Raw genomic sequence first — 23,947 nt, forward strand, 5'->3', positions numbered from 1 at the left:
ATTTACTCTCTTATTATTTTGCCAATAATTTGGAAGTATCTGCAAATACTTCCAAATCTTTGGCTACAAATTTTGATGTAATAATTATATTCTTCTATGCCTTTTATTATTTTTTTCTATATAATACGTAATAAAGTTAGTTTCCTTTAGACTAAGGCCCAAATATAATGCCACATAACACTAGTCAGTGAAAACAGTACAAAATTAGTTTGTCTATTCTGAAGAAGACATATCCAGTAAATTGTGATGCTTTTTCTTCTTTGCCTTAGATGTATCTGTTTGGTCTTTTTTTTAATAGATCCAGAGACTTTTTCATAAATTCCTTAAAAGAGTTTTGGTTTGCTGAAGCAAACTGAATTTAAAATATAACAGCAGTTCCTTAAGTGGTGAATTCTAGAATTTCAAATAAATTCTGATAATATTGCATTGCATCATGCTGCCTGTTTTATCTTCTTCTTATATCTATGATATTCTTACAAGATTTTGTTTTTAAGTAGTATAAGCTCACAAGTCTACTGTCAGGGAATATCTAATGTACCTTTAAATATTCACACAGCTCATTTGATTCTGAAATATGACTGCATCAACTCTAATTTTAATTGAATCCATCTGATATTTTATAGACACCCTGAAACATGAAAAAAATCAAGATAAACTCTGCACCTTAGCCTCATCAGCATGAATGAAAAGAAAGAGATACAGGAAAACTGGAGTGTTATGAATTCAAGCCTCTACTCCTCTTACAGGTCCCTTTTTATTTCTATTTTGCATGGAAGAACACAATTTATGGCAGTGATTGAGCGAGGATTGAGCTATGTATGACTGCAGCAAGGGCTCCAGGCATGTTAAACACCAAAAACTATGTGCATGTGTGTGTATGTGTACATGCATGTAAAAGAGGAATAGGTATTCAACGTGTTACTAAAAATACACAGCTAGTCTATGGTTTCTCTGCCTTGGGCTTCCATCAGTTATATTGGATATGAATTATTTAACAGACATAACATTTCTTGATAAAAAGTGATCTACCACCTTTGCAATCCCAGTGCAATTTTCAGATAAATCAGTTACCCAAAGACAGGAGTGGATTCATGGAAACAGTGAACAATGTGACAGAATTCATCCTGCTTGGCTTGACACTAAACCGAGATGTGCAGAAACTCCTGTTTCTCATGTTTACACTCATCTACTCTCTCACTCTGGTGGGCAACCTATTCATTATAGTGACCATTGCCACCAGCCCAGCCCTGAAGTCCCCCATGTATTTTTTTCTGTCTTTCCTATCCTTTTTTGATGGCCTTTTCTCTTCTACCATGACCCCCAAAATGATATTTGACTTACTCACTGAGAAGAAAACCATTTCTTTCAGTGGATGCATGACTCAGCTCTTTGCAGAGCATTTCCTTGGTGGAGCTGAGATTGTTCTGCTCATGGTGATGGCCTATGACCGCTACGTGGCCATCTGCAAGCCCCTGCACTACGTGATCATAATGAACTGGCACATGTGTGGACTTCTGATAGCTTTGTCCTGGGCTGGGGGATTTCTTCATGCTCTGATTCAGATCCTTTTTGTGCTGTGGTTGCCCTTCTGTGGCCCCAATGTCATTGACCACTTCTTCTGTGATCTTTACCCTCTGCTGAAACTCTCATGCACTGACACACACATCTTTGGACTCTTTGTTGCTGCCAACAGTGGATTCCTGTGTTTGCTCAGTTTTTCTATTATTGTCACCTCCTATGTCCTCGTTCTTTTCTCCCTGAGATCTCAGAGCTCTGAAGGACGGCAGAAGGCTCTCTCTACCTGTACCTCACATATAACTGTGGTTGTCTTATTCTTTGTGCCCTGCATATTTGTATACCTTCGTCCTATGACCACGTTTCCCATTGATAAAGTGGTGGCTGTATTTTATACTACGATAACACCCTTGTTAAACCCTTTAATCTACACACTCAGAAATGCAGAGGTGAAAAACGCAATGAGGATGCTCTGGAACCAAAGACTGATCTTGGGTAACAATTCAGGTAAAAAGGCAAGATAAACAAAATTTAGTGATGTTTTAATTACAAGTGTGTTCAAAGCAAAAGGTAATGGTGTTGTGGTAATGTATGTGGGCTTAAGTATATTCTATCTTTTGTTATTTGGAATCTTGAACAATTCCCCTTTCATGAAATATCATTATTTAATTATATGGTGTGTAAAGTCCCTTCCAATTAGAAACGTCTTTGCATATATAAATTATTGATCAATGGGATATTGCTAATTGGTATAAATTGTCACAATCTTTAAAAAATCCATGGCTTTGTATATTCTATAGAAAAGTTACCTGCAAATATTCAGCTATAGCGTATGTAACCAATAGCCCAGATATTTAAACCATAAAGAATGGTTAGAGCTAGAATTTTGTTGAAAATTCAACAAAATGAGCAGCTTTAATCTCAACTGCTGACATCAGTGTACTCTTATTGTGGGAGATAAGAATCAACCAGAAATCACAAGGTTTGGAAGGATGAAAGGAAATCATTAAGGCAGAAATCATTCCAGAATTAATGCCATTTTGTGCAACCCCTGAAGGACCAATATATAGTAAACTTGGCTATGCACAGATAAATTATTTTCTCAGCCTTAGGCCAAAGAAGACTATTAAAATATTCCACATACAACCATAGAGCAACCCTACACATGATATTCCCAGGTAATATATATATTATATATGTGGGGCAATTTTCTGTCAAAATATCCACATACACTTCATTTCAAATCAGCTTTATTGGATGAATTTAAGCTTTAACAGTAGAAAAACTGGTAGCTGGTACAAAAGACAGTTTATGATATTGAGTAATCTAAGGCAGAAAGTCAGCATATCCAAATTTGAATAGAAAATTTCTGACTAATTGCATACTAATAAAATGGACAGTCATTAGAGATGCTGTCACTTACAATACAATTCTAAGAGAAAGACTCCAGATAAAAGTAAAGGATTAAGATTAGGGCCAGTACAGATGTCCTGTTCATCTTTGTTTTCCACTTTTATCTTTGTAAGAACAGAATTAACCCAAATTACTATCTCATGTTATATATACATATATATATGTACTACATTCATATAAAGATACACCAGCTAGTAAATGATTCTTTCCAAATAGGATTTCACTTTTCTCTATTGTGAACAATCAGTTTATTGATCACCAAATATCCATGTGCTTTAACCATATATTCATCCCTCTTGTATTTAAGAAGGGCTTTGTGAAAAGCTCACAATAGTGCTGTATGTCATACTCAGTCTGAAACTTTTAGGAACAAGTGTGCTCCTATCCAGCTTTTTATCCCCCACTGCAGCAAGCCTGGAAGAAATGCATTAAGATGGCAGGACAGTACAGAGGGAGCCAACTGGATTGAAGGAAAAATGTCCTACATGATCCCACAACACTCAATGAATTTTTTCCTGAATAAAAATAAACTGATACATATTAAGTCATGGAGATTTAAAAATTTATTTACTTTGACAACAAAATGCAGTTTATCATGACTAATGTGTTAACTGACTTTATCTTTAAAGGAATTTCTAAGTTAAGAGGACAGATAGCATAAGTTTGAAATTATCTAGATTCTCAAACAGAATAGAAGATCATTTGTTTTACCCCTTCAATTTGTTAATGTGTGTATTATATTAATTGATTTTCTTGTGTTGAACTACTCTTGCATACATGGAACAACATCCACGTGATCATTGTGGTTAACTCTTTTAATGTGCTGTTGGTTTCAATTTGCACATATTTTGTTGAAGGTTTTGCGCCTATTTTCATCATAGGAATTGGCCTGTAATTTTTTTTTCTTGTAGTATCTTTGTCTGGATTTGGTATTAGGGGGGATAAATGAGTTCGTCAGTATTCCTCCTCTCCAATTTTTGGAGACGTTTGAGCAGGATTGGTATTAATACTTTGTGGAATCATGGGAGAATTCACTTTTGAAGCCATCTGTTTTTGGAATGTTTTTGTTGGGAGGTTTTTGATGATTGATTCAATCTCCTTACTTGTGATTGGATTGTTGACATCTTGTATTTCTTCTAGAGTCAGTGCAAATTGATTGTATTTGTAGGAAATTGTCCATTTCATTTATTTTTTTTCTAATTTGTTGGCATACAGTTGTTCATAGTATCCTCTTATGATCTGTTTATTTCTGTGGGGTCAGTAGGAATATAGCATGGTTATCTTCTACATTTTTGTCAGTCTAGCTAAGTTTTGTCAATTTTATTGATTTTTTTCAAAGAGCAAACTTTTGATTTTGTTGATTCTCAATTGTCTTTTGTTCTCAAATTCATTTATTTCTGCTCTAACATTATTTCTTTTCTTCTGGTTGGTTTGAGATTATTTCTATTCTTTTTTTTTTTTTTGGCATGGGCAAGCGTGGGGAATCGAACCCAGTTCTCTGGCATGGCAGGCGAAAATTCTGCCTGCTGAGCCATTGTGACCTACTCCCTATTTTTTAACGTAGGTGTTTAGGGCTATAAATTTCCTCCTTTGCACTGTCATAACTTCATCACATAAGTTTTGATATGCTGTATTCTCATTTTCTTTTGTCTCAAGATATGTACTGATTTCTCTTGGAATATTTTCTTTGACCTACAGATAATTTAAGAGTGTGTTATTTAATGTCCATATATTTGTGAATATGAATTTTCTAGTTCTCCACCAGTTATTGATTTTCGGCCTTCCATTATGACAAGAGAAAGTGCTTTATATAATTCCACTATATTTTTAATTTATTAAGGCCTCTTTTCTGATCCAACGTGTGGTCTGTCCTAGAGTATTATCCATGAGCACCAAGAAGGATATCTATCCTGCTGTTTGGATTGCAATGTTCTGTATATGTCTGTTAGTTCTAGTTCACTGATCTTATTATTCAAGTCATCTGTTTCCTTATTGAGCCTTTGTCTAGATGTTCTATCTATTGATGAGAGAGGTCTATTTCAGACTCCAAATATTATTGTAAAGATGTCAATTTTTCCCTTCATTTTGCCTGAGTTTTCATCATGTATTGTGGAGCACTCTGGTTAGGGTTCTAAATATTTATGATTTTTATTTCTTCTCAATGAATTACCCCTTTTATTAATATGTAATTTCCTTCTTTGTCTCACAACATTTTTGTATTTAAGGTCTATTTCATCTGATATTACTATAGATGCCCCAGTTCTTTTCTGGTTACTGTTTCATGGAACATCTTTTTCAAACCATTCACTTTCAACCTATGTGGGTACTTGGGGTTAAGATCTGTCTATAAATGGATCATATTTGCCAATCTGCAGCTTTTGATTTTGGAGTGTAATCCATTAAAAATTCAATTTTATTACTGTAAAAAAATAACTTATTTCAGCCATTTTATTCTTTAGCTTTTATCTGTCATATCTTATTTTTTTCTCTTTTTACCCTTTTCAGTACCTTAATAATCTCCATTTCTACCCTCTCCTCCACACCTCTTTCTCTAGTCTTTGCCTTTCAGACTTCAGAACTCCCTTCAGTACTTCTTGTAGGGCAGGTTTCTTCTTGGAAAAGTCTCTCAGTTTCTGTTTATCCATGAATATTCTAAACTCTCTCTCATTTTTGAAAGACAGTTTTTATATATAAAGAATTATTGGCTGACAGTTTTCTCTTTCCATGCAGTAAATATATCATATCACTGAATTCTCACCTTCATGAGTTCTGATGAGAAAATGGAGCTTATTTTCTGTGACATTTAGCTTTGAAAGTGAATGTTCTCTGTACCTATAATCACTTCTTATTTTGTGTACATTGGAGAAGTACTCTCAGAGGAGATTAAAGAAGAGTTTAGTTTTTCCATTTAAAAAAATAGCTGTTGTTGTGGTCATTGTTTTTTAACACCCAAGGCTGTTGAAGTTTAATAAAATGAGATGTATGTATAATGAAACCAAAACAGCCTGCAGCTGCTCTCCTACTCACAGATGGCTTAGATGGCTGGTGAAGTGTGTGCAGATTCACTCAAGATACTTAAAGGTTTTCTAGCAGGGCTTGCTTGGCCCTGAAGGAATGACAACTTGGAAGGCTGGGATTATGAGTTTACACTGCCCAGTTACCCTTTCTCAGTCTTCAGGATTCTTTCTAGTGCAAGTCAGTATCTCTTTAAGATGCTGTTGCTGCAGGTAAAGGTCTGAACTCACCTTACAGGCTTTCCTTTGTGTAAACTTGAGTTATGGTCAGGTTCATGTGTCAACTTGGCCAGGTTGGTGCCCATTTGCCTTGTTGAGCAAGTGCTGGCCTGTCTGTTGTTTTGAGGACATTTCATGGACTTAATCATGCTTATGTTAGCTGCATCCACAGTTGATTGCGTTTGTAATCAGCTAAGGGGGGTGTCTTCTGCAATAAGTGATGCTTAACCTAATCATTGTAAGGTTTTTAAGGAGAATTCAGAAGAGACAGTCTCTTTTCCTGCTTCAACTGATGAGGCTTTCCTGTGGAGTTCCTCCAGACCCTTCATCAGAATCATCAACTTCACTGCCTGCCCTACAGAGCTTGGATTCTACATTTCCTTGGTTACACGAGACACTTACAAATTTTTTATCTATGGATATTTCCTGCTGATTCTGTTTCTCTAGAGAACCCTACCTAATACCACTTGCATGCTCCAGGATTCTGATTAAAGCACATTACAAATCCCATAGAATAACAATCTAAAGAACCTATTGTTTTGGTTTTCAGCCATCAGTCCCAGTATCCTATGGGCAGCCTGTCACTCCCTCACATTTTTCCTTTTCCATATCCCCATTGAAGGACAATGGTTGAGACTTGGAGACTTTGTCATTGCTCTGGTTTGGCTTCTTTCTTAGCTTGTCAGGGAGCCTGGTTAGTAGGCAAGACTGATATCAAATCCTTGTTATGCAACAAATGTTAAGCATTCTGCAGAGATAAGAGATATGGTTGAAACTTCCACCATTTGAAAAAAACATGGATTTTGGCTCAAAGCTGAGCTGTGGGATTAGGGTCTCAGTGTCCCTATCTTTAAAATATCCCCTCATTTTTGTGATGAGGATTATCTAATTCCTGTGCCTGGGTGACAGAAAACATTTCAAAGCAACATTATTCTGATATCAAATTCTATTTTCTCCATGATATCGAGCAGCTGATATCCGTTGTCCATTTGTCTGATGGAGAACATGTTTTGAGAAACTCAAGGCAGAGAGGAAACTCAAAAGGAACCAGAATGAGTCATACTCAAGGCTGACTTCTAAAATATTGAGTGAAGGAGAATTTGATTTCTGTGATTCCAGACTCTCTAACCATTTTCAACATGGTAACCATTTTCAACATGGCTGTTGTAAGCAATGTAATTGAAATAGTGTCCTTAAGACTTTCCCATAACTGGGATGTGCAGAAGACCATGTCTGGGATGTTCCTACTGATGCACACAGCCATTGTGCTGGATAGTGGTCTCATTGTGGCGGTCATCATGGCTGGCAATGGGCTTACCTCCCACCTGTACTTCCTCCTCAGATAATTGTCCTCTGTGAAGATATGTTACTGTTTTGTTAAAGCTCCCAAGCTTGTCTCAAATTCCTCATCTTAGAGAGGAAGCTGTAACAGTTTGAAGCTGTTACATACCTATGTTGGTTTGAATCCATTATGTACCATAGAAAACCCATATTTTAATCCTGATTCAATTTTGTGGAAGCAGCCATGTCTTTTTATCCTGATGCAATACTGTATGTTTGAAACTTTCAAATAGATTATCTCTTTGGAGATGTGACACACCCAATTGTGGGTGTAATTTTTGATTAGTTGTACATATGACTCCACCCACTCCAGGTGCATCTTATTTAGTTTCCTGGAATCCTTTAAACGAGGAAACATTTTAGAGGGAGAGCCTGAAATGGCAGAAGCCTCAGAGCTGACAGAGAGAGCAGATGTAGATGCTAGGAGAACAGTTACTTTGGAGAATAGACACACAGACGTTTTGAGATGCTTGGAGCACAGTAGACATTGCCGTAAGATGTTAAGCAACCTGAACCTGAAGACAGCCAAGGAAAGTCAAGAGATGAAAGCCAGCCCTGGGAAGGAATGTGAGGAAGCCCTACAGGAACAGAGGGAAACAATGTAGCCCTGGAGCAAGGGACCAGCAGAAGCCAGCCATGTGACTTCCCAGCTGACAGCTGTTCCAGACCCATCAGCTTTTCTTCAAAGGCACCAAGATTACCTCTCCTTGGTGCCTTCATTTGGACAACTTCATAGGCTTAGAACTGTGAACCTGTTGCTTATTAAATTCCCCTTTATAAAAGCCATTCCAGTTCTGCAACTGATTGAGCCTTGAGTATGACTCATTCTGATTCCTTTTGAGTTTCCTCTCTGCCTTGAGTTTCTCAAAACATGTTCTCCATCAGACAAATGGACAATGGATATCAGCTGCTCGATATCATGGAGAAAATAGAATTTGATATCGGAATAATGTTGCTTTGAAATGTTTTCTGTCACCCAGGCACAGGAATTAGATAATCCTCATCACAAAAATGAGGGGATATTTTAAAGATAGGGACACTGAGACCCTAATCCCACAGCTCTGAACCGATTAGGACTAAGGTGACTCAGACTAAAGGGTAAAGGATGATACTAAATATGTTCAAAAATTTCAATTTCTGTGTGAGACCAAAGGAAGAGATATTCATTTGGTGCAAAATATGTATTTTCTGTAGTATACTATCTAACTTAACCTTATGGTCAGTTTATTTGAATGCCATAAGTACATGGAATCTTGAAAAGGGAGTGGAGATGTTGTGGGTTTGTACGGGTTGGTGTGATGATCCATATACACCATATAGTAATGTGGGCAGAAGATTAAATGTTTTTGCATTATCCCCTGAGGGACTGGGGAAAAGGTGGAAAATTTAACCCCCCCACCCCGGGCAAGGCCTGATAATCTCACAAGCATTGGCTCTATCTATTTAATAGATGAAGCCCTTGATCTTGGGGTCTGCCTTTTGAAACTTATTCCTGTAAAGGAAAAGCTAAGCCTACTTACAATTATGCCTAAGATATTTCACACCAAGAGAGCATCTTCTGTTGCTCAGATATGCCCTTTCTCTCTGAGCAAACTATGCAGGCAAACTCAATGTCTTCCCCACTGTGTGAGACCTGATTGCTAGGGGTGTAAATCTCCCTGGCAACATGAGACATGACTCCTGGGGATGAGTCTGGCCCTGGATTCATGAGATTGGGAAGTCTTTCATGACCTGAAAGGTGAGGAAAAATGGCTGAAAGATTTCAAATAAAGTTGAGGGTCATTCTGGAAATTATTTTTATGCATTATATTGATGTGCCTTTTTAGGTTTTAGTGTAAGAATAGCGGGAAGGAAATATCTGAATGTATCAAACTGTAATCAAGTACCCTTGATTCTTGGAGATGATTGTATAACTATATAGCATTTTTGGTGTTACCATATGAATGTGAAAACCATGTGACTGACACTCCCTTTATCCTGTGTATGGACACATGAATAAAAATAAATAAATAAAATATTATTTATTTATTAAAAATTAACAATAAGGCAATAAGGGGTATCTGATGTTTTGTGTGTTCTTTTTTATTTTTATTATTTTTTTTTCCACCAAAGTGAACATTTATTTTTATTTTTCATATGCTGTATTGTTGGGGGAGGGCATGTTTCATTCTTTTTCTATGTGAATGTCCTGTTATTGTGGCAACATTTGTTGAATTTTTCTTTTTTGGGGGGGATTAATCTTCATTCTTATTTAATTTTTTTATTTTGGAGTAATGAGCATGTTCAAAAATTGATTGTGGGGTTGAATGCACAACCATATCATGATACTGGGAGCTAGTGATTGCATACTTTGGATGATTATATGGTATGTGAATATGTCTCAATAAAATTGCATTCATTAAGAAGAAAAGAAAATAGGATCCCAAGGTGGTGTAGGATGTTTTTTTTTTTTTTTTTAAGAGAGAGGGAGGAAGGGAAGGAAAGACAGAGAGAAGGAAGGAAGGATAGAAGGAAGGAAAGGAGGAAGAAAGGGAAACATCTTTAAACATTTTCTTGTTTTATTGTATTTTGTTTGTTTATTTGTTTTTTACATGGGCTGGGGCCGGGAATCGAACCGAGGTCCTCCGGCATGGCAGGCAAGCACTTTGCCCGCTGAGCCACCGCGGCCCGCCCTGTAGGATGTTTTTAGTGATAATTATCTGCTTAATGTATTGCTAAGAGACTCTATCTTGTTTCCATTTGTTAGTATGAGAAACACCCTTTATCAGCATAAGAAACTCCATAGTAACTCAATGAATGAGAAACCCATAGTAAATCACTGTGTAGAGACACCTGGTGCCAGAAGGCCTTGGAAAGTAAACTAAAGTAAGATATTAATCAGGAACAGTGAGTCCATGGGGTCTCTTCATAACTCCTCTGGAGACCTGGCCCCTCCTCCAAGGTTCTGCATGGCACCCTTGGAATGTTCTGCTTGCTCACTTGTTGGTAGAAAGCCCCCTTTCCCAAGAACTGAATTAAAACACCTTGTATTTTAAAATCATGTGTGTGCACACATAGCCTATTTACTGGGCACTATAAAACTTAGTTGCCAGCTGGTTTGAAGTCTTACCCAGGAAGGGATGCTCTCCCTCGAACCATGTGACCAGTCAGGACTCTGCACTGGCTTTTAACTAGGAATTTCCCAGCCTGTGGGCTCAGATGTTGTGGTTTGTTCCAATTTGGTGAATTTTTCTTTCACTCTTATGTTCCTTTTTTCCTGATTCTTTTTTCTCATTTATGTACACTTAAGTATATCTAGTAATTCTAAGCAAATGGGTATAGTTTTATACTTGTAATCTCTTTCATTAATTATATTTGTTTATAATAAAGTAGGTATTGGAGTATATTGTAGTGAGTTAACTGAGCTGTGAGCTTGGGGATTTTGAGAGCTTGGCAGAACACAAGGAGGCAGACAAAGTGGGAGAGAGGGAGAAAGGTTGGGAGAGAATAAGAGAGGAAGAATATGAGAATGAGTGTGTTTGTTAACTCACTGATCTTTTTATGACACTGAGGAAGGGTGGTGGGAAACTGGGAGGCATTAATGTCGAAGGTGCAGCTCTGGTGTCTACTAAAAAAATGAGGTTCAGGCTTGATGGTTCCTCATGAAACTAAGTAAAGTGTTGCCTTAGGACCTGGCAACCCTACTGCTCAGAAGATCTGAGAGCAGGGACACAAAAAGCAATTGCATGCCCAAGTTCCTAGTGGGATTATTCACAATTGCCAAAAGATAGAAACAACCTAAAGTGTCCATCAAAGATTAATGGATAAACAATGTGAATAAATCTATGATGGAGTATTATTCAATTGTAAGAAGGAATGAAACCCTGAAACTCCAGGATATAGCATGAAAATAAAGAATGGGAGCATTTACTTAATATGTGCAGAATGTTAAAGTAGGTTGAACTTAACATTGGATAGAAGTGATGGTAGCACGTTATTGTGAAGACAACTAACAGTGCTTAAATGTGTGGGATGTGATGGAAAGGGGAAGTTTAAAGTAATGTATGTCACCAGAAGGAAAGTTGGAAGTTAAAACATGGGAATGTATGACACAGTGAATCTTGTGGACAATTTCTGTGATTACCTGGGCATATATTAAAAAGAAATTTCATGTGCTGGAACAAATATGTGATCCTTGTATTAGTCAGGCTTCTCTAGAGTAACCGAACCAACAAGGGATATCTGTAAACATATGACCATGGGACTGGAAGAGTACAAAATCTGCATGGAAAAGCTGTGAAGTAGGCAACTCCCATGAGGGGTCTGGAGAAACTCCAATGGCTTGCTGGCTAAAGAAGCAGTGAAAAAGTCTCTCTTCTTCATTAAAATACTTTGACATATTGGATTATTTCCTTGGTGAGAAACATGACTGAGTTGGTCACAGATGTAAACAGTCACAGATGCAATCAACTGAGTGATGATTTAATATGCCAGCCTGTGGTTTATCAATCAGCCATGAAATATCCTTGCAGCAATGGTCAGGCCAGTGCTTGTCTGACCAGACACCTGGGCATCATCACTTGTCCCAGTTGACATCAGAACCTAACCATCGTAGTCCACCCATTGTCAAATTGGCAGCTATACACGTCAACTTTAAACATGCTTAATTTCCAAATAGAACACAATACCAGACATATGCTGCATCTAACAATACTCAACTGTCCTGTGTACAACTGGAAATGCACTACATCTCTTCAAAATAGGATGCAAGTCCTTAGGTAACATTCAGTCTTAAACTTTGTATCCTATGACTTAAGTACGATAAAATGAACAATAAAACATATGTCATATGATAAAAGGAAAACAAGATATTTGCCTATGAAGAAATGCAAACATATTCCTAACAAATCAGGGAGGAAATATCCATACAACCAGAGTCCTTGGTTCTGTAACTGATCACGTGGTTATAGTTCTTATTTATCACTCCTTCTTCTACTCCCCATTCCATGTTCCCTCACCCTTAGCAAGCACTTCAACTGTCCATGGTTCTTTGCCAGGTGGGGTGACCCAAACTTCATTCCTGAAGTTTCCAGGTCATCGACAGTCCTGCCTGGATGGGGTTGTTGCAGTCTTCCATTGACTTTAATCACGGGACATGGTAGTATTAAGAGATGCCTTAGGGGATCTCCTGTATTCCAGGAAAACTCTTCTTTACCTCCATTGTATAGTTGCAATAATATTGCCCCTTGGTAGTCACCATCAATCATCCTAGGCAGAACAGTAATCCTGTTGATTCAGTGGCATGTGAAGCCCAAAGTGGCAAAGTGGCAGTCTTAACTTCCAGTTCAATGAAATCATTGTCTCCTAGTGGGAGAACTCCTCCTTTTGGAACTAAGACATGTAGGCCAGCAGAGCTTAAGGCCTCAGGAACAGGAAGCAAACATTTTCCTAGTGGACCACTGGGGGTGATGCCGAGTGGTGCCACTCCCATTTTGACCCCTTGATTCCTGGATCCGTGATCCCTGGCTATGGGAAAAGAGCACCGTCCAGCGGATGCTGAATCAGGGTATACACAGCCTCCTGCAGAACATTGCACCAGCCCTGCCAGGTATTGCCACCTGTTGGCATTGTATTTGGGTCTTCAAAAGACCATTCCACTGTTCTATCAACCTAGCTGCCTCTGGATGATGGGGAACATGGTAAGACCAAAGAATTCCATGAGCATGGAATTCACACACTTCATTTGCTGTGAAGTGGGTTCCTTGATCAGAAGCAATTCTGTGTGGAATACCATGATAGTGGGTAAGACATTCCATAAGTCCACATATGGTAGTTATTGCAGAAGCATTCTGTGCAGGAAAGGCAACCCATACCAGGACTATGTTTCTATTCCAGTACCAAGTAATGGGTTGATTTGCTTAAATGATGATACCACATCTGGAACATCAGCTGTAATCAGAGTCACAACCTGGCTTAGTTTATGATAATCCACTGCCATACACTAAGACCTATCTCTTCTGTGCACAGGCCAGATAGGAGAGCTGAATGGGGATGTGGTGAGAATCACCCCCTTGCATCTTTCAAGTCCTTAAGAGTGGCACTAATTCTTGCAATCCCTCCAGAAATATGGTATTGCTTCTGATTCACTATTTTTTCTAGGTAAGGGGATGTTCTAGTAGCTTCCACTTGGCCTTTCCTACCATAACAGCACCCACTCCACATATAAGAGAATGAATGTGGTGATTATGCCAGTTGCTGAGCATGTCAATTCTAATGATGTATTCTGGAACTGGAGAAATGACCATATAACAGGTTCAGGAACCCACAAACCAGTGTGAGATGGATCTGAGATAAACCCTTTTGTTCACCTGGCCTCCATAAGCCTCTATTCTGATGATGGACTGGAGTGACCTTTTGGATCTCTTAGAATGTGTCACTTCAGAGTCGGTGTCTAATAATCCCCCAAATATCTGATAATTTCCTATTCCCCAGTGCACAGTCACCCTGATAAAAGGCCATAGGTCTCCTTGGGGAAAGCTGGGAGGAAGGTTAAGAGTTTAAATTTTTGGCAGTGTAAAAGAGTCCTTCTCCAAGCGTAATTGGCACTCACTTCATTCAGGGGCTTCTGGGTTTGTAAACTGCCTCAAGTCTGGGAATTGATTAAGGAGTTATGACTATTTATTTTTGTAATTCAAGTTAGACTTCTGTTCACTTGACATAGAATTCTTCCACTTATACAGCTCAAACAAGAATTAAGTAGACTGCCAATCTGCTTTACTTCTAGGTACCCTATGATCTACCATCCAATGTCTCAATCTCTGTGAGTCAGATTATACTGACTGCTGTTTTGAGTCTACTGCACATTATAGAGGCCATGCCCGCATTGTGTATGGTGATTAACTGTCACCACATGGCTTCTGCCCAACTTGGGATCCCATCATCCCCATTGTGCTTAAGAATTCCAGCCCAGTAACAGCAGTTCCCACAGTAATATCTGATCTACAAAGAAGGGCAACTACAGAGCTCTTTGATAATGATGGCGCTACTCTCACAAATAAATTTCTCAGGGTTCAGGTGCAGTATGTGTCCTCTGGACACTCCTGGGATACGTGAGCAGCTCTTCCATGATAAATTCACTCTACTATTCCAATCCTCTAAGCCTCTGGATCCCCCATCTACATTACACCTGGGAAGTTCTTGCATCTCAACCTCAAGTAATGCCAGCCACCTTTAAAAAAAAATTTATTCATTTTTTTATTTTTAAACTTTTTTATTGTATAGTATAACATATATACAAATCAAAGAAATTAAAAAGCAATCGTTTTCAAAGCACTCTTCAAAAAGTGGTTACAGGATAGGTCCTGGAATTTTCATGGACTACGATAGGAAATTTTCATGTTTTTCCTTCTTGCTGTTTCAGAATATAGGAGGCTAGAGGGTTTAAATACTTTTTTATCATCACAATTGACTTTTTTCCCCTTCTTTTTTTGTGAACAATAACATATATACAAAAAAGCTATAAATTTTAAAGCGCAGCACCCCAACTAGTTGTAGAACATATTTCAGACTTTGACATGGGTTACAATTTCACAATTTTAGACTTTTACTTCTAACTGCTCTAAAATACTGGAGACCAGAAGAGATATCAATTTAATGACTCAGCATTCATATTCATTTGTTAAGTCCCATTTTCTATGTATAATTCCACCATCACCTTTTATCTTTCCATACATCTCATTGGGGTTGTTTGGGCTATTGCAATTCTAATTTTTTTATATTGGAAGGGTCTGTCACTGATATGGGTTAGGGATATGGAACTATCTGATGTTCTGGAGAGGCTGGGCTAGGTGTCAAGGCTTATCTGGACCATGTACCCATCTGTAGGTTGTAGGTTCCTGGCCAATTACTCTAGTGCCTGGAACCCTTGTGGAATCTTATAAATTGCCCTAAGTATTCTTTAGGATTGGCTGGAATGGTCCTGGTTGGGGGTTGGCAGGTTATAATAGGTAGCAAGGTATACCTGAAACTTCCATAAGAGCAACCTCCAGAGAAGTCTCTCCACTCTATTTGAACTTTCTATGCCACTGATACTCTCTTAATTACACTTCTTTTCCCCCGTTTGGTTGATCCCATGGTGCCAGGTCTGGATTCATCCCCGGGAGTCCTCTCCCACGTCGCCAGGGAGTTTTTCACTCCTGGATGTCATGGTCCATGTAGAGGGGAGGGCAATGATTTCACTGGCAAAGTTGGGCTTAGAGAGACTGAAGCCACATCAGAGCAACAGACGTCCTCCAGAAGTAACTCTTGGGTATGCCTATACGTAGTCTAAGCTTCTCCATTGCCTACATAAGCTTCACAAGAGTAAGCCTCAGGATCAAGGGCATGGCCTATTGATTTGGGTGTCCCTAAAGTTTGACACAGTACCAAGGGATTCCCTGATTGTAAGGTTTAATAGTTCCATAGTTTTTCTCCCCTTCCTTAGGGGACTTTGCCAATACTTTTTGATTATCTGCTTAATATACTCTAGGATGTTTCCAGGCATTACAACAGGATTAAAGAACCTCTTTATCATTCTGTGCTCTCTGTGTTTCAGTTGTTCAAATTAGCTACACAGATAGGTTGAATTGGATTATGGACTACAGAAAATTTCAGTTCCAGATCAAATAAACCTTTCTTCCTTTGGTCTCAAAGAGTATGTGTGGTTCAAAAATACAGACACTGTCTTTTTTGCCCCTATGTTCTGAATTACTTTGACCTCAACCTGTTCAGCTTTTCATTCATATCTCTAAATATCAGGTTATATGTATAAAACAGCCTATCAGAATGCAGAAATAATAATTACCACCCCGGACTTAATGTGTCTGCTCTATAAGCTTACAATCTAGGCCACTGCTTTCTTATAAGCATTTCTAAAGGAGACCATACCACTGTTATTTTATTGTTTCTAGCTTATTTTGTCTAACCAAATGTCCCATCTGTTTATTCACATGGTTGCATGCCTCACAACATTGTTCCTTTTGTAGCTGCACAGCTTTGTTCATAAGTATATACCATCGTTCATCCTTTTACTTTTCCATCATTGCATCCTTCAGCCACCTGCATTCATTAGGCATGATGTAGAGGGTCCAAAGTCCACAGTCCATCAGCATTCTCAATTTTAGATAATTTCATTGTTCCCAAGAGATGGAAAACCAATACATACCCTCACCAAACAGTAAATCTAAACCTCCTCTTAACTCTTCTCCCTCACCCCATTATTTACCTCTGCTGTTGCTGTGGTAGTGCTGATGATTTCCCTTTGAGCAAAGCTCATAGCATGCAATAGTAGTTTTCCCCCATACCCTGGATTTAAAACACTCCTTATACAAGAATCTTATCTTTGAAGTAATTCTTACAAGAACTCATTAATATTTCTAGTGTGAATCAGTGGGATACATAGGTCTATACGACCTCTTTCAATCTTGTTCATCTTCAGTATGGTAAGATTGCTTCTAGAGCCACTAGAGAATCACCTTCACTCTTGTCTATTCCCTTACATTGGAGTTCAACTTCATTATCTAACGGCTCACCCATCTCTAGCTTCTTTGTATCTCGAAGTCCCCTCTGTTCTGTACTATAAGTCTCTGATTATGCCTTTATGCTGGTCATAAAAGTGGAATCATACATTATCTGTCCTTTTGTGTCTGGCTGATTTTTCTCAAGGTTATGTCCTCAAGGCTCATTCATCTTGTTATGTGCTTCAGGATGTCATTTTGTCTTACTGCTGCATAATATTCCATCGTATGTATATACTGTATTTTGTTGATCCACTCATCTGTTGATGGGCATTTGGTTTGTTTCCAACTTTTGGCAATTGTGACTAATGCTGCCATGAACATCAGTGTGCAAATATCTGCTTGTGTCATTGTTTTAAGCTCTTCTGGGTATATACCAAGTAGTGCTACTGCTGAGTCATAGAGCAACTCGAAATTTAGTTTCCTAAGGAAATGCCAAACAGTCTTCCATTGTGGCTGCACCACTGTACATTCCCAGCAGCTGTGAATAGGTGTCCCAGTTTCTCCATATCTTCTCCAACATGTATAGTTAATTCATTGTTTAATAGCAGCCATTCATATAGGTATGAGGTGATATCTCTTTGCAGTCTTGATCTGCATTTCCCTTATAGCCAGTGAAAGTAAACATCTCTTCATTTGCTTTTGAGCCATCTGTATTTGCTCTTCAGAAAAATGCCTATTCATATCTTTAGCCCACTTTATAATTGGATTTTTTGTTCTTTTGTTGTTGAGTTGTACGATTTCTTAGTATATCCAGGAAATCAAACCTTTGTCTAATATGTTATTTCCAAATATTTTCTCCCATTGAGTTGGCTGCCTCTTCACCTTTTTGATGGAGTCCTTTGAGGTGCAGAAGCATTTGATTTTGAGCAGTTCCCATTTATCTATTTTTTCCTTTTGTTGCTTGTGCTTTGGGTGTAAAGTTTAGGAAGCTACCTCATATTACTAGGTCTTGAAGATATTTCCCTATTTTCTTCTAGAAGCTTTAAGGTGTTAGTTCTTATATTCAGCTGTTTGATCCACATTGAGTTAATATTTGCGTGGGGTGTAAGATCCGGGTCCTCTTTCATTCTCTTGGTTATTGATATCCATTTCTTCCATGCCCAATTATTGAAAAGACTATTTTGCCCCAGTTCAGAGGATTTGGGTGCTTAGTCAAAAATCAGTTGGCCATAGATTTGATGGTCTATTTCTGCACTCTCAATTTGATTCCATTGGTCAATGCTTCTGTATTTGTGCCAGTACCATGCTGTTTTGACCACTGTGGCTTTATGATAAGTTTTAAAGTCAGAGAGTGTTAATCCTCCTACTTTATTCTTCTTTTTTAGGATGTTTTAGCTATTTGGAGTCTCTTTCCTTTCCAGATGAATTTGGTACTTAGCTTTTCCAAATCTTCAAAGTAGGTTGTTGGAATTTTGATTGGTACTGTGTTGAATCTGTAGATCAATTTTGGGGAGAATTGACATCTTAACTATATTTAGCCTTCCTGTCCATGAGCAGGGAAGGTTTTTCCACCTATTTACATCTCCTTTGATTTCTTTTGGCAATGTTTTGTAGTCTTCTGTGTACAAGTCCTTTACATCCCTAGATAAGTTTATTCCTAAGTATTTGATTATTTTAGTTGCTATTTTGAATGGATTTTTTTCCTTAACTGACTCCTCAGCTAACTCATTGCTTGTGTATAGGAATGCTACCAATTTTTGCACATTAATTTTATATCCTGCCAACTGGATGATTTTGTTTATTAGCTTAAGTAACTTTGCCATAAATTTCTCAGGATCTTCCAAGTATAGTATCATATTGCCTGCAAAAATGAGAGTTTTACTTATTCCTATCCAAAATGGATGACTTTTATTTCTTTGTCCTGCCTGATTGCTCTAGCTAGAACTTCTAGCACAATGTTGAATAATAGTGGTGCCAGTGGCATCCTTGTCTTGTACCTGATCTTAGGGGGAAGGCTTTCAGTCTCTGTCCATTGATTATGATACTAGCTATCGGGTTTTCATATATTCCCTTCATCATATTCAGGTAGTTATCTTTGATTCCTAAATTTTGGAGTGTTTTTATCAGAAAAGGAGCTGAATTTTCTCAAATGCTTTTTCAGCATCAATCGAGATGATCATGTGATTGTTCCTCCATCATTTGTCAAGGTGCTGTATTACATTAATTGACTTTCTTGAGTTGAATCAGCTTTGCATTCCTGGTATAAACCTCACTTGGTCATGGTGTATAATTCTCTTAATGTGCTCTTGGACTCAATTTGCTAATATTTTACTGATAATTTTTGCATCTATGGTCATTAGGAAGATTGGCCTGTAGTTTTCCTTTCTGATAACATCTTTACCTGGTTTTGGTATTAAAATGATATTAGCTTTATCAAATGAGTTAGGTAGAGATCCTTTTTCCTCAATTTTTTTTTGAAAAGTCTGAGCAGGATTGTTGTTAGTCCTTTCCAGAATGTTTGATAAAATTCCCCTGTGAAGCCATCTAAAGCTCGGGTTTCCTTTGTAGGAAGATTTTTGATGACTGATTTAATCTCTTTACTTGTGATTGGTTTGTTGAGATCCTCTATTTCTTCCTGAGTCAGTGTAGCTTGTTTGTGCATCTCCAGGAATTGGCCCATTTCATCTAAATTGTCTAGTTTGTTGGTGTATAGTTGTTCATAGTATCCTCCTATGATTTCTTTTATTTCTTCAGCATCTGTGGTAACACACCTTTTCTCATTTCTGATTTTGTTTATTTGCATCTTCTCTCTTTTTTTCTTTGTCAGTCTTCCTAGTGATCCATGAATTTTATTGATTTTCTCAAAGAATCAACTTCTGGTTTTATTGATTCTTTCTACTGTTCTTCTGTTCTCCCATTCATTTATTTCTGCTTTAATCTTTGTTATTTTTCTTCTCCTATTTGCTTTGGGGCATGTTTGCTGTTCTCTCTCAAGTTCCTCCAGGTTTTGTCTGATATTAGTATAACAACTCCTGCTTTCTTTTGGTTACAATTTGTGTGGAAGATTTTTTTGATCCTTTCACTTCCAATCTATTTGTATTCTTGTGTCTAAGATGAGTCTCTTGTAAGCAGCATATAGCTGGGTTATGTTTCTTAATCCATCCTGCCAATCTGTATCTTTTAATTGGTAAGTTTAGTCTGCTAACATTCCAAGTTATTACTGAAAAGGTGTTTCTTGATTTCACCATCTTATCCTTCTTTTTTTGTCATATCTATTGTTCCAGCACACAATAGCAAAACTAGTGTGTGCTGGAGTGCAACACACCAGAGATAGATTGGCTTTTAACAAAAGGGGATTTATTTTGTTAGTTCTTCAGAGGAAAGACAGTCAACTTTCCACAGCATTTCTTTCTTATGTGGGAAGGCACAGAATGGTCTCTGCTGGCCTTCACTCCAGGCCTCTGGGTTCCAACAACTTTCCCAGGGGTGACTTCTTTCTGCATCTCCGAAGGCCTGAACTGAGCTGCCAGTGCTGATGAGGTTTGCTGAGCTGCTTCAGCTGTGCTATGTTGCAATCTTTCATTTAAGCACCAGCCAATTAAGTCAAATGTCATTCATTGCAGCAGGCATGCCTCCTAGCTGACTGCAGATGTAATTAGCAACAGATGAGGTTCACATGCCATAGGCTCATGTCCACAGCAATAGAACTAGGCACCTTCACCTCGTCAAGCTGACACCTGAACCTAACTACCATACAACCTAAAGTTTCCCCCTTTTAACTGCATATATAATACAGTGGTGTATATTCCTTCTACAATGTTTTGCTCCATCACCACCTTTCATTGCCAAAACATTTCCACCATTCCAAACAGAAACTCTGTACCAATTAAGGATTAACTCTCCATTGCCTACTCCTTACCCAACCCATGGTAAAATGGATGCTACCTAGTTTCTGACTCTATCAATTTGTTTATTTTAATTGTTTCATAACAGTAAGAAAAAATAAAATATTTGTGCCTCTGTGCCTGGCTTATTTCACTCAACATCATGTCTTCAAGTTGCATGCAAAAAGTTCCATTTTACTAGTAAATAATATTACAATGTTTGTCCATTATGTATGTTGATGGACACTTTGGTTGCTTCAATCTCTTGGCAATTGTGAGTAATGCCTTTATGAATATCAGGGTCTAAATATTTGTTCCAGTTCCTCCTATTAATTCTTTTGGGTATATACCTAGGAGTGGGATTTCCAGGTCAAATGGTAATTCTACATGTCTTCCACAGCAGCTGCATCATGTTACATTCTTGCCAGCAATAAATGAATGTCCCTGTTTTTCAACATTCTTTCCAGCATCTGTACTTATCTGTTTTAATTTTTTAATGATAGACTTTCTAGTAGGTGCACAATGGTAAATCATTTTAGTTTTGATTTGCATCTTCCTATTGGCTAAAGGTGTTGAACATTAATTCATGTGATTTTTGGTCCCCTATATGTACACTTTGTCTATTCAAGTCTCTAGCCCATTTTTAAATTGCGTAATTTGTCTCCATTGTTCAGTTGTCAAATTTGCTAATATATTCTTTGTATTAAAACTGTTTTGAGTTAACTTTTGTATAGGGTGTGAGATACGGGTCCTCTTTCATTCTTTTGCATATGGATATCCAGTTCTCTAGGCTTCATTTATTGAAGAGACTGTTCTGTCCCAGGTGAGTTGGCTTGACTGCCTTATCAAAGATCAAATGTCCATAGATGAGATGGTCTATATCTGAGCACTCTATTCGATTCCATTGGTCAATATATCTATCTTTATGCCAGTACCATGCTGTTTTGACCACTGTGGCTTCATAATATGCCTTAAAGTCAGGCAGCATGAGACCTCCAGCTTCGTTTTTTACCTCAAGATACTTTTAGCAATTCGGGGCACCCTGCCCTTCCAGATAAATTTGCTTATTGGTTTTTCTATTTCTGAAAGGTAAGCTGTTGGGGTTTTGATTGTTATTGCATTGAATCTGTAAATCAATTTAGGTAGAATTGACATGTTAACTATATTTAGTCTTTCAACCCATGAACATAGTATGCCCTTCCATCTATTTAGGTCTTCTGTGACTTCTTTTAACAGTTTCTTGTAGTTTTCTTTGTACAGGTCTTTTGTCTCTTTAGTTAAATTTATTCCTAAGTACTTTATTCTTTTAGTTGCAATTGTAAATGGAATTCGTTTCTTGATTTCCCCCTCCACTTGTTCATTGCTAGTGTATAGAAACACTACAGATTTTTGAATGTTGATCTTGTAACCTGCTACTTTGCTGTACTCGTTTATTAGCTCTAGTAGTTTTGTTGTGGATTTTTCTGGGTTTTCGACGTATAGTATCATATCGTCTGCAAACAGTGATAGTTTTACTTCTTCCTTTCCAATTTTGATGCCTTGTATTTCTTTTTCTTGCCTAATTGCTCTGGCTAGAACTTCCAACACAATGTTGAATAACAATGGTGATAGTGGACATCCTTGTCTTGTTCCTGATCTTAGGGGGAAAGTTTTCAATTTTTCCCCATTGAGGATGATATTAGCTGTGGGTTTTTCATATATTCCCTTTATCATTTTAAGGAGGTTCCCTTGTATTCCTATCCTTTGAAGTGTTTTCAACAGGAAAGGATGTTGAATCTTGTCAAATGCCTTCTCTGCATCAATTGAGATGATCGTGTGATTTTTTTGCTTTGATTTGTTGATATGGTGTATTACATTATTTGATTTTCTTATGTTGAATCATCCTTGCATACCTGGGATGAATCCTACTTGGTCATGATGTATAATTCTTTTAATATGTTGTTGAATTCGATTTGCTAGAATTTTGTAGAGGATTTTTGCATCTATATTCATTAGAGAGATTGGTCTGTAGTTTTCTTTTTTTGTAATATCTTTGCCTGGTTTTGGTATGAAGGTGATGTTGGCTTCATAGAATGAATTAGATAGCTTTTCCTCCACTTCAATTTTTTTGAAGAGTTTGAGCAGGGTTGGTAATAATTCTTTCAGGAATGTTTGGTAGAATTCACATGTGAAGCCGTCTGGTCCTGGACATTTCTTTTTGGAAAGCTTCTTAATGACTGATTCAATTTCTTTAGTTGTGATTCGTTTGTTGAGGTCATCTATTTCTTCTTGAGTCAAAGTTGTTTGTTCATGTCTTTCTAGGAACTTGTCCATTTCATCTACATTGTTGTATTTATTAGCGTAAAGTTGTTCATAGTATCCTGTTATTACCTCCTTTATTTCTGTGAGGTCAGTGATTATGTCTCCTGTTCCATTCCTGATCTTATTTATTTGCATCCTCTCTCTTCTTTTTTTTCTCAATCTTGCTAAGGGCCCATCAATCTTATTGATTTTCTCATAGAACCAACTTCTGATCTTATTGATTTTCTCTATTGTTTTCATGTTCTCAATTTCATTTATTTCTGCTCTCATCTTTGTTATTTATTTCCTTTTGCTTGCTTTGGGGTTAGTTTGCTGTTCTTCAGTTCTTCCAAGTGGACAGTTAATTCCTCGATTTTTGCCCTTTCTTCTTTTTTGATATAGGCATTTAGGGCAATAAATTTCCCTCTTAGCACTGCCTTTGCTGTGTCCCATAGGTTTTGATATGTTGTGTTTTCATTTTTATTCGCCTCGAGATATTTACTAATATCTTTTGTAATTTCTTCCTTGAACCCCTGGTTGTTTAAGAGTGTGTTGTTGAGCCTCCACGTATTTGTGAATTTTCTGGCCCTCTGCCTATTATTGATTTCCAATTTCATTCCTTTATGATCTGAGAAAGTCTTGTGTATGATTTCAATCTTTTTAAATTTGTTGAGACTTGCTTTGTGACCCAGCATATGGTCTATCTTTGAGAAGTGTAATGTCCTATAAATGTCTGCTAAGTCTAGTTCATTTATTGTAATATTCAAATTCTCTGTTTCTTTATTGATCCTCTGTCTAGATGTTC

At 37.6% G+C, this 23,947-nt stretch overlaps 1 protein-coding gene across 1 annotated transcript; it reads left to right on the top strand.

Moving 5' to 3' along the window:
* Positions 1–1,041: 1,041 nt before the first annotated feature.
* LOC143680762 (olfactory receptor 4C5-like) lies at positions 1,042–2,039 on the top strand. Its single transcript, XM_077157243.1, has one exon. The coding sequence runs from the start codon at positions 1,092–1,094 to the stop codon at positions 2,037–2,039; it is 948 nt and encodes a 315-aa protein (XP_077013358.1). The 5' UTR covers positions 1,042–1,091.
* The last annotated feature ends 21,908 nt before the right edge of the window (positions 2,040–23,947 follow it).

The sequence above is a fragment of the Tamandua tetradactyla genome, chromosome 1, assembly GCF_023851605.1.
Source record: "Tamandua tetradactyla isolate mTamTet1 chromosome 1, mTamTet1.pri, whole genome shotgun sequence".
Classification (NCBI taxonomy): Eukaryota; Metazoa; Chordata; class Mammalia; order Pilosa; family Myrmecophagidae; genus Tamandua; species Tamandua tetradactyla.

Coding starts and splice junctions, on each gene's coding strand:
- LOC143680762 (XM_077157243.1), top strand. CDS start 1,092: ATGGAAACAGTGAACAATGTGACAGAATTCATCCTGCTTGGCTTGACA.